We start from the raw sequence: 12070 nt of genomic DNA, 5'->3' as shown, positions 1-12070 counted from the left end.
TGCACAGTTAGGGCTGAGCATTCGGTCGGTTCGGTTCAAAACCGAACCGAACCGAAAAAAACGAAAACCGAATTGTGCTTTTTTGTAAAACCGAACGAACCGAATTATTGTTCTAAACCGAATCGAACTAACCGAATTATTTCGGTTCGGTTTCGGTTTCAGTTCGAAAAACCGAAATTTTCAAAAAGCTGCGCATCTTTCAAGACACAAGTTTTATCAAAAACAAACCAAAAGGCAAGCAACAATCTGAAGAAACACCGACTTTATATTGTGCACCAGAAAGTAAAACCCAGGCGTTTTACTTGTCAAACTCTTCGCATACGAAGAAAAAAATAGAAAAGCTCAAAGCTTTATGATAAACACAAAGCAAAGCTAGTTACTTTTCACACACACGAGGGTGATGCAGTTGGTTAGAGATTTGATTAGGGGAGAGGAGAGGCGAAGATTAGTAAACCAATCGAAGATTAGTAATAATGTATATAAAATATATTTATTTTATATTTAAACTAAAATTCGGTTATTTTGGTTTAAACCAAAATATTATATTCAAAACCGAACCAAACCGAACTTATTTTCGGTCCAAACCGAAAAATTAAATTAACCGAAATTTTGGAAAAAATAGAACCAAACCAAACCGAAATTGTTCGGTTCGGTTCGGTTTTGCTCACCCCTATGCACAGTTAGTTCAACATATTGTGAATCAGGAATTTGTGTTGAGTGTATGTAGTTGATGGGAGGTTGTAGTCGTTCGTTAAATAACTTGCGGTTGGTTGATAGAATTCCAGTGACTTTTTTTTTTCTCAGGTTGCTAGCTAATCAGTCTATATTTCCAAATTTGACGGCAAAAATTAAAATATTGCGAGAGCTATTCCGCGCCTGCAATCTAAATTAGTGATCCAATTTCAATTGATATATTTGTTTAGACTCTTCAAAAATCTAAAGAGATTGTTGAAAAATTTATGGAAGATGTCATGGATCAAGTAGATTTAGTAGAATGGTTTACAGGCTCCCATGCTCAAATTATTTCGATTGTATTGATCAAACTCAGGAACGGTGAAGTTATTAACCTACAAAAAAAATTGTGATTTTTGGATCAATTATAAATTTTTTTGAATAAATATTTGCTAAACAAAAACTCCAAGTTTAGTGTTTTTTCTGACATTGTGAGGTGTTGTTTTTAGATAAGAATGTGAAAACTACTCTAACATCACGATATTTCACTCACAAAAAAACATTATTAAATTAAACCACAATTGATAAAGCAAGATCATCAAACAGTTAATCAGTTCACAATTTAAATTAAAATATAATTAATTATGGATTTCATTATTTTATTCGAGTTGGGCTCTTTGGAGTCTTTTTTAATTAGAGTACTTGGAGACCTAGTCTACAACCATTAGATCAAAACTGAAATACACGGCAGAGATGAGGGACAGCTGTCACTTTTTTTAAAATTGAGAAACTGCCGAATAGATACGGCTTCGTACAAGACCGTATACATCGTATCTCCCCCAAATCGTTGTTCTGTGCTTATCGTCATTCGAGTGACAGTTACGTGCCGAATGTTCCCCTCATCTCACTCCCCCAAATCAAAACTGACGGTTTGATAAGATAGACACGGCCTAGAAGCAAGCGCGACATGAGTTCCGAAAACGAGACATGAGTTCAGGTCAGTGTATTTCAAATTGAGGTCATTGTACAGTGTTATAATGGTGATAACCTTGTAATAGTAGACAATGGAATGTTCGATATGTTTGTGTGTAATGTGTGTTTAGTTTGATTGGCTCTTTGTTTACTTGTTCATTGTCTCTTTGTTAATTGTTCCTTGCCTTGAAATGGGTGTCGGAGTAATTGGATTAGGCTATGATACGGGTGTTAAATGTAAATTCGAGTAATACATTCCACACTTGTAGTTGTTACCACTTATGATGTTGATTGGGGTTTATTGGAAATTAGAATTGATGCACCCTTTTTACCACTTAAGCTGCTGAACTGGGTTTATTCCTCAATTTTTTTAAGAACCACTGTATTTTGTGAAAAGAAGTTTTTGTGTACTTTGCGTGTTATGTGATCTTGTTGTTTTGTGTTGTTCCGCGATGTGCTTTTGTCACCTTTTGCTTTGGGATTTAGGTGTGAAAAATGTGTCATTAATCTAATTGCATATGTATTGTTTTTTTAGTTAGATTTCCATGTCAAACCCATGAATCCTCTGTGAAAATTGTGTTGTGCTTGTTACCCTCTCTCTCTGCTATAGTTGTACACAATCCCGTAGTGTATTAAACTGAATTGACAGTTACCAGTCAATTATCCTCCTTAATTTTCTCCTCCGAATCAAAATTACTTTCTCCTCCGAATCAAAATTCAACAATCTACGGGACAAGAACGACAACACAAATTTAGTGCAGAACAACGGTACCATAATGTACAAAACCGTCACGAAAGGAAAGCATTGGTGGGAAACAACATGAATGAGTTAGGTTTGTGTCCACCCAAATCAAATATTGGCCTTTAATCTATAAGTTTTTTGATTGTTCTGTTGTTTCCTAGTTTTGATGTTTATTTAATACTCGTTGCATGTTAGTATAGGAGAACAATGTGTGTCAATTTTATGAATTTGTTGTTCATAAAATAATTGTGGAATTAAAGATTGTTTCTTGATAAATGGTTGTTGTTTAGTGTTGATACATGCCTAAATTTGTTGTTAAAAGTTGTAACATGCTATCTCTTACATTTATGTGTAATGTTCCTCACTTGTGAATGTGTTATGTTGTTAATATTGCCCCTTAAGGGTTTGATGCTTTGTTTGGTAGATTGTATTACTAAAATTTGAAAATAGTTAATTGTTGTGGAATTATGTTTCAATTTTCTCGATGATTAGGGAATCTTACTAATTTAGTATGATAAATATGATAAGACTTTGTTTATGAAAAAATATGGTTTAGTTTACTTGCTTATTGGTGATTATTATTGATTTACTTGTTTGTCTGTGTTTAGTTGAGTTAACAGCATTAGTTTTCTCCACTTATTTACAGCTGGAATAAGAAATTTAAGGCTCATTCAGAGTCCTTTGGTAGACAACTGGCCGAAAAGGGCCGGGACTCAACTGAAGGACAATTAAAATCATTGAAAAAGCCTTTACAATCCCAAGATATCGCAATGCCTGAGGACAGGAGAACTAACTATATTAACTAAAACTAGAATTCCTGGAAAGTTAGGTTTGAGATCAAAAAGGGGGACAAGCAAAGTGAGCCAAGCTGGCGAGTATGCTGACGAAGATGATGACTTTATTACACCGCTGAGTGATTTCGGACGACTAAGCATGTTAGTTTGCAGATTCAGGGAAAAACAGAGTTGTGAGACAGTTGCATTCAGGGCTGTGAAAATAAAACGAGACAAGATAACTATAAAAAGGAACAGAGAAACAGAGGTATTAGATTTTGATATGTATGTTTTGTTATCTTACTTGTCTATGTTCATCAGTGCTGTAAAACTGAATCACATATCTCTGTTGTTGCAGGAAATAAAAAGAGCTACGATGGATGGTGGAATTGGTATATTAGAATGTAAGTTTAATATTAGAATTATCCAATGAGCGAATTTCATAGGTGCATATCTATGTAATGTCTGAATATTGGGAGACAAATTATGCAGGACAGCCAGAAAAGCTTGTTGAACGAGTTACAAGTGGTGTCCGGCCATTAAATACTAACTTGGGATTTCAACACCAAAAAAAGGGGGAAAAGGTTGTCGGATAGAGATTTTATTATACTATTGTATGATGTAGGAAATCAATGTAATTGAAAACTATGGGATTGTGTTGTTCCGAGATTTTTATTTAGTTATGCTATCTTGGTATTTCACGACAAACATGTTGACATGAAGACGTTGTTTTATTACGTTCAGAATTTGTCTATAACATTTGAAATTTGCCAGATGTTTTATTTCAGCTGTGCTCTAATTTAGAAATTCCTTTAACACTAGTTGAATTATGTTTATTTATAAAAAGGTTTCCCAGTCACTTTGTTAGCATTGAAAAATAGTGAACGATATGTCCAAGCATAAGATATTTGTGATTATTCTATTAATGATGCAGAGGACTAATTGGCTAAAACTAACAAAAGTTACAGTAGTAATCACTTGGGACCAGTTGGTAGAGCCTATAGCATTCTTGACTTGTAAACCATGTGAATTAACGATAGGCATAGTTTTGCATTTGGTTGTGCCAATAACTTGCTAAAGAGGATAAACAAAATGTGTAAGGGATTTATGTTGACCAAAGTGGCGACGACAATTAAAAGTTTCTAATTAAGGTTAAAACTTTAGAAGTTAACTTGTACACAACCAAATTTAATTCAATTATAAGAAAAGTTATATAGGAAGAAATGTTCAGGGAAAAAGAACCCAAAAAGAACTTAAATAAAATGTGATATACATTAAAATTAAGATTACACAACATCTGTCTTTTTGGTTCAAGACATGTATTGTGTTGCACAAGTTATCCACAATTGATGAACTTTTTTCCCAATCTTGTTAAGATAGTTCGCGACTACTCCAATCATGTGAATGTAATACTCCAATCCAAACCACTCTGATAGTTTTTAATGATAATGTTGCGCTTATACATATCTAGTTAGTTGGCTGAATAAATTTCACGTGAATTGTCCTCAACACCTCGGACGTAACTCATCTCCTTGTCCTGTAAAAAACAAAAAACGAAAAAAAATCAGTCTCCTGCAGATGGACATGGCTCTCTAAATTGCCCATGATATAATAACCATGATATAATAACCATCAATCAGATAAAAATTAAATTATAGATTTAAAGATGCGATTAGAATTGAATTTAGAATCAAATTGCCAAATGTGTAAACAACATAACACATGAATACTCCACACAATATCTTCTGTTTATGGAGAACTATACTCATTATAATTGCAATGATTATTCGATTAACAAAGAAACAATATATGAATGAAACACACTAACAAATTAAACTAAAGAACAAGAGATTAATACATACCTGATTGTTCTTTTTGAATAGCCAATTCCAAAATAGCAAGAGATATAAACCAAGAAGATAAAGCATAGGGACAAATCAGAAGCAATGAAAACAACTGTTGCGAGTAACTAAACACGGGGAACAATTCGTAGATACACATATTGCTGAAGTCGGGCTTATCGGAAAAACTGCCTCCTGAAATGGCGTAGTATACTGTTATAAACTTTTATACGGCGTATAGACATTCCAGGATATACATGTATATCACTAAGAGTTTTTTTAATTATAAAATGAAATTAGAGCAGCCGTTGGATTAAAGTTGAATGGAAGGCCAGGATGGAGGACTCCAATACTCCAAACAATTGAGGTCTCCACTGAACTTAGACCTATTTTATTCAACAAAATCTATATATTTGAATATCAATATATTTCAGTAACTTTGAAATAATCTCACTTACGTATTTTCAAAATTTTACTTAATCTAGAATTTTGATTAGTTATTGTCACATAATTTAGGATAATTTAAAATTTTAATATATTTTTATATGAGAAAAATTAAATATCTGGAATAGAAAATGGTCTAATGTAAATATAAATAAATAGTAAATTTTAATATCTCGACAAACCCGACCCGAGTGGAAAAAGTAAATTAGTACCCGTTTAGTATAAAGGAGTAAGTGGATGAGCTTGACAAGAAGAGAAGAGATGATGGCACTTGCAACTCCTAGCAGTGTTCTTGTCTCCCCCTCATCCTCTCTCCTCAACTCTAATCTCTCCCACTTCCCCATCCTCTTCAGGTACTCCCTCCTCCCTCCCTCCCTCTCTCTCTCTCTCTCTCTCTCTCTCTCTCATGTCTTGCTTCTTCTTGTGTTTTTGTTGGTCAGAAAGCAGCAGGATAAGATAAACCTATCTATTCACAGAAAGATTGTTGCATGCTCATGTAATCTTTCAAGACCCATGTTTGAGAATGGCTTTTCCAGAAGAGAATTATTATTGTTTGGCATTTCTTCTACAATTGCCACAGTTTCTTCCCCATTTCCAGGTTACCATTCATCCTTTTATTACTTTTATTTATGTCATGTATTCTTTTTGGGGGCATTGTTATTTGTTTTTAAATACGTAGTGATTTTGTTGGTAGTTCTTACTTGCAGACCACAATTTGGGAGATGGGAGCACTTTAGTTCATGGTTGAGTATTCACTATGAACATCAAATTTTAAGTGTTTTTGTTTCCGGCATTAGGTTTCTCAATCACCAGGGTCAATGGTTTGCAATCTTTACTAGGAAATGCCAAAATCAATATGTATATGGAAAGATGTGTTTGTTAAGGACTGGGCTAGGACGGAATGATTGAGCGGCCTTTTTTCTCTCAAACTGTATATTAAACATATATAACGGTCATAATCTCTTCAATCTAAAAATTGGCAAACTATGAAAATTCATAAATATCCTAAAGTGATTCATAAAATTTTTAAGGGCAATATTTGATTTATTACAAAATAAAAAAAGTCTTCCTATAAATATTAATACTAATTTTGTCAAAGTATCAGAGTTTGATTTGTGGTGGGGGTCGCATCCCTGGCTTTGAAAATCATCATTGATGAATTCATTAACAAACCGGAAGTTTAGCAAATTCTGTGATAGGAGCCTGATAGTCATATATTGCACAACAGTTAGCAGTTAGATGAATCTGAAATCATGATTATTTTTCATGGGCAGAAGCTATCGACCTAAATGAAATACTGTCACTAGTAATGAATTTAATTTGTGTCCATTTATGCTTAGTTTATTCTTAGGCACTGACAGTATATATGCTTCTTCTCTGTTAGCAGCAACAATTGTATTGAGTATCGTCTACTTGAATTTTGGATATTGGTTACTACTTGTCCCTTGAGCAATATGCTAATTTGTGTGCATGTACTTGTAATTTGTAAATATTTAATGATTATCAACAAATAGTTCTCCAGTGTGAGCCTTAATAAAGTTCCATTCAAGGTAATAGGAAGATGGGACATTTTAGCTGCCCAATCTTATATTCAACTTTGTACATGTATATCAAAATTTAAACTTCTTAAAAGAAAACAGATGTGTTATTATTTTGTTATTAGTTTTTGGTCTTTCTGTAGTGTTGTCATAAATCTATAGCAAGTTTATCTCTATTCGTATCTTACAGAAATCAAACTACTAACTGTTTTAGGTTATGGTGCGGAAGAAGTGATTAAAATGGTACCAGTGGTTGATGATATAAATGCTTATACCTATTCCTATCCTCTCGAGTTGCCTTCCAAGAAGCTCATCTTTAGATGGTAAGTACATACTAACATATCACATATTCATTAGAACTTATTTTTAGTTGAAATGTTTCTGGTCTGGCCTTGAAATGTCACCACCCACGGAATAAATTAAGGAAAATATCCGTCTCAGCATGGGCATTGAAGTTAATATTATAGTGTATATTAAGGTTCTAGAGTCGCCAACTTTAAATAAGATTCTAGTGCACCAATTTTGATTTGATTTGTTTGATACCTTTTCCTGATCCTGTACATTATCAAGAATCATAAAGACAAGTTTCTAAAATTTGTATGAAATTTTCTAATAGCTACAGCTGTCAGCCACTTCAATTCTATCTTCATTCTGGACAATGCTTATTCCCTCTAACTTGCAGTACCCAAAGCCAGAATCTAAAATTCTGAACCTGATATTCAAGCTTACCCAGTAAATGTAATGATTATGCATCTAATCTTATACAGTAATTAAGTCAATTTCCTCTATATTTTGCATTCCTGAAATGCAGGAGTCTGACATTTTTGCATCTATTTGAAGGGCGGAGTCCAGAAAACCTGAACGCTATTCATCAGCTGCGCCACTTTCACGTAAGTTACAAGGCCTCTGCAATTGCAACAAAATTTAGAAGAATATGTGATGTCCTTGCTATATGTCTATAATATGTTTCAAATTTGCAAGTGTTTTCTAATGTTAACTAGTATCACAAGCACTGTTTATATTTCGATGATAACTTGACGATATGTAGCACTATCAGAAGATTTGCACCACTGTATTTATATCTGAATATGTATCACTTTAAGTGTTTCCGCATCAATTATTTGGGTTTTAGTGACCTTAAAACGTGCTTATTATAACAATATCTTTGAAACATCATACAGCTGATGCACGACAACGCATTGTGTCAGAACGTGTTGATCTTATTGATAATCTCATCCTTTCTGTTTCGGTAATGTTTTTGTACTTTCACTGTACGATTTATCTGCAGATCATTGTTTTTCCCTCAAAAATTATCTTATTTTCATATTTGATTTTCATAAATCAGATTGGTCCCCCAAATTTAGTATTCCTAAAATCAATGGACAAAAGTACATGGAATGCAAAAGATGTTGCAGATTCTGTTCTATCTGACAAGTCCGCTTTGGTACGTATTCTAAATCGAGAATTTATCAGTTTTACAGTGGATCACTTGATATATAACGGCTCTTTGTAAGGATAAATGTTTCACTCAATCCTAAATCGTTTCCGCACATATATTCTTCATCTTTCATTAGTTTGTTTATAAAGATTGAGAGTCTACATGTATATTATCACCCAAAGGGTATGACGTACATAGGAGAAGGCAGCTTCCTTTTGTAACTATGAACATTATTGTGTTAATCTGATAATTTGATTAAACTATTTAAGGGTCTATAACAACTCAAACTTGCAGAAAGAATAGGTAGTTGGATTACGCGAGCCCTTATTAGTCATGTGTTAATTTTGAATGCTTCTTAGTGGATGCACCACTTCTTCTCTAAGCAAAACTTAAGCCATTAATCCTATACTCACTGACATGCTACACTTGTGTGCAGAGAGTTACGTCAAGTCAGCGAAAGGCTGAGAGTTCGATTCTCGATGCGCATTCATCTGAAGTGAGTTTAGTCATTGTGTTTTGTATTAGAATGCCAGTTTCTTATTATGGCTGTTGCAGTCCCAGATGCTTTCTGTATGCATTGTTCCACAGACACACACACACACGCGTGCACATACAAACACACACACACACACTTAGAAATAGAACTCAAGGAACCTAGAAAAAAAATGTTACTTTAAAATAAGAAATTATTTGAATGATCCCACGTTACTTACCTACTTCCAAAAACTGAATGATTGCTAGCATTATGTTTGTATATATAAATATTTTGTAAAAGAAAATATAAATCTTTTTAAATTTGAATCTTTTTAAGAATCTGATTTAGAATTCAGAATTTTGTATGAATCTCTTTTGATATTAATTAATAAGCTGTAGATTAAAAAGGAAATTTTTTTTTGGTTGCCAAAAGCTCTCTTCTTGAAATAACTTCTCTCTGTTACTCTTATCTTTTTAGGGGAGTTCTTTCTTGAGCTTTACTCAGTATATACATGCATGTAACTGAGAATATTATAAATTACTAAAATTGACGGTACTATATAAAAATATATATGGGGTTCTTCCTAAATTTGCTGATTTTTTGAACTTTCCCAAGCCTAGACAGGAGAAAATCATTAATACAGAGATTATTAATATATAGATTATCATTTATGAGGCTTTACTTTGATCTGGAAGGCACTAATTTCTTATATCTACTTGTATTAAAATTTTCTCCTTGTCTTAGGTTGATGGTGAGACATATTGGTACTATGAATACCTCATCCGCAAATCACCTACTAGATCTGTGAGTTCTCTTCCTTTCATGTAATGCCGCAGAAAAGCGTAACCTTTAATAATTAATAGTGTTGTTAAAACATTCCTGCCTAACAATGCAGGCTGAAGAATCAAATATATATAGGCATTATGTTGCTTCAACTTTTGAACGAGATGGTTAGACTGCATTTCATATACTGCTATTTGCTATTTTTCTTTTGCATATATGCACTTCAGAGGCTGTTCACTAAATATGTAAATGCTTATACAGGTTTTTTATACTCTTTGAATGCTTCCACTCTTAGTAAACAATGGAATAAAGTAAGACTTTCTTCCCTTCTGTCTTCTTTTCTTTTCTGTACTACAGATGTGATAAAATACATGCATGTTTTATCATGGCTATACTGTCTATTTATTAATCTTATTACGACTTTTTGGACGTCAGATCATTAAAACTATAGTGATGCAACATATTGTTATAGTTCTTGCTATCCTTTATTTTTTTATGTTGTTTCAACACAAGACTTTAGGAACTAAAATGAGTAAGAAGATAAATAAAATCACTAATAACTACGACAGTCCAGAATAATTATTACACAATATTGGAGCATTAAAGAGCTTAAATTTGGTTGTATATGCTCCCTTTGTTTCCTTGTATTTTCTTATTGTAGTCTATATATGTTAAGATAACTGTTTTCCATACTTGTATGGGGACATGGATGGCTTCATCACCAGCTCATTTTTTGAACTTTTGCCTTCAGTATTAATTTTCTTATTAGCAACATAAAACCATAAATTGAAGAGACAAGAATAAAAAAAGAGTATGATTAAGAACATTTGAAGCAAGCTTGGGGTGAATATTTTGGTGATTTCCTTCAGATGGGTCCTGTCTTGGAGAAAACTGTTGGTTCCTTCCGGCTTCTTCCTCCCACAGAAAGTTATGTTCCGCCGTTCAAGGATCCTTGGAGATTTTGGTGATAAATTTTTGGTATTTTGTTTCAAACAGAAGTCATTGTATATTCTTTAATATACGGTAGATGTGAAAATCCTTGCAGAAGCTAAGCTTCTAGTGGCATTCGTGTTGCAATTTTGTAGATATTGTTGATATCATAAATGACTAGCATACGTTATTTTGAATTGCCTAAAGGAGCGTATTTAATTATTTAATTGGGAATTTAAGAATTTTTTTCATTCATGAAATTAAGATGTATTCAATTCAGATTTTAAAATATATATTAGAATTTAGGGTATGTAACTAAAATTTTAAAATGTATTAGAAAAATATGATGTCATTCGATTAAGATTATCGAAAATCCATAAGCAGATAGAGTTTTTCGAATTTATAAGATTAGATGAGTGGAAAGACTTATAAACTTTACAGAATCTACACCTGTTCCGAAATGCCGATAAATTTGATCCATTATAGTTTGAAATTCTATTGGATCCAAATGAATACTTGACAATATAGTTTGAAATTCTATTGGATCCAAATGAATACTTGACAAGTACTTCCGGTTTTTATATTGTGTGACCATGAGTCTATACTAAGCCATGATTAGTGTTGAATTATATTTATTTAACTCATTTTAATTAACTCATATTTATTAATAATATTGGACCTCACTGCATATAAAAAAACTACGTCAATCAAAACAACCTAATGCAAACAACCTAAATGCATAGAATTCAACCTTTAGCATTTGCACATGACATGCACCAGACAAACTGAAATTAATAACTAAATAAATACTATTGTATTTTTTATAATTCAATTATATCACATTAAAATAACATATTTATTAATTTAAATTAAATAATATTTTATATATGTATTTTTTTCATAATATTGTGAGTAGAATTCGTGTTAATTGTCAAGTTTGATTTGTCAACCCTAAAGAACTATAACATGTCTATGTCATTATAACCGGAATGAAGTATTATTGATCGGCAAAATATTTTCCGGATACGATATTTGAGACATTATTGCTTGAAATTGTAATAAGCAGCGCAAACACCCAATATACCTGGAGTCCTGGACTCTGGAACCGCCAGAGAATACAAACGCCAAAAAGACCTTGACAAACCAGAGACACTCTCAATGCCTGCCAGAGGGAATTGACTAGACCTGGAGCATATATTTAGCAGTACAAATTTTCCAGAGAAGACAAAACACAGGAGAAAAACATTTAAATTTCCTTGGACTCGACAAACACCAGGGCCAATCTTGATGCTGCTAGATATACAATAGACAGTAGAACACATTGACACTTGATAGGTCTGAATGATCCTACTACAGAGTAATAAAGTATATTAATCTAGTACATAGAACCTGATTCTGAAGAAAGCCTTGCAACCATAAGTTGCTGAAACTCATACAAAAGAAGTTCCGCGTACAAATTAGA

At 32.9% G+C, this 12070-nt stretch overlaps 1 protein-coding gene across 1 annotated transcript; it reads left to right on the top strand.

The window, feature by feature from the left end:
- Positions 1-5655: 5655 nt before the first annotated feature.
- Positions 5656-10805, top strand: LOC108206496 (psbP domain-containing protein 5, chloroplastic). Its single transcript, XM_017376820.2, has 11 exons — positions 5656-5797; positions 5885-6042; positions 7197-7305; positions 7823-7872; positions 8164-8231; positions 8328-8426; positions 8857-8916; positions 9640-9699; positions 9791-9845; positions 9940-9989; positions 10548-10805. The coding sequence occupies exons 1-11, from the start codon at positions 5682-5684 to the stop codon at positions 10644-10646; spliced, it is 924 nt and encodes a 307-aa protein (XP_017232309.1). The 5' UTR covers positions 5656-5681; the 3' UTR covers positions 10647-10805.
- The last annotated feature ends 1265 nt before the right edge of the window (positions 10806-12070 follow it).

The sequence above is a fragment of the Daucus carota genome, chromosome 2, assembly GCF_001625215.2.
Source record: "Daucus carota subsp. sativus chromosome 2, DH1 v3.0, whole genome shotgun sequence".
NCBI classification, from domain to species: domain Eukaryota; kingdom Viridiplantae; phylum Streptophyta; class Magnoliopsida; order Apiales; family Apiaceae; genus Daucus; species Daucus carota.
Note: the sequence above shows the minus strand (reverse complement) of the source record. Positions and strands in the feature narration are given on the sequence as shown.

Coding starts and splice junctions, on each gene's coding strand:
- LOC108206496 (XM_017376820.2), top strand. CDS start 5,682: ATGAGCTTGACAAGAAGAGAAGAGATGATGGCACTTGCAACTCCTAGC. Junction 5,798..5,884: donor CACTTCCCCATCCTCTTCAG/GTACTCCCTCCT, acceptor TTTGTTGGTCAG/AAAGCAGCAGGATAAGATAA. Junction 8,232..8,327: donor ATCTCATCCTTTCTGTTTCG/GTAATGTTTTTG, acceptor TTCATAAATCAG/ATTGGTCCCCCAAATTTAGT.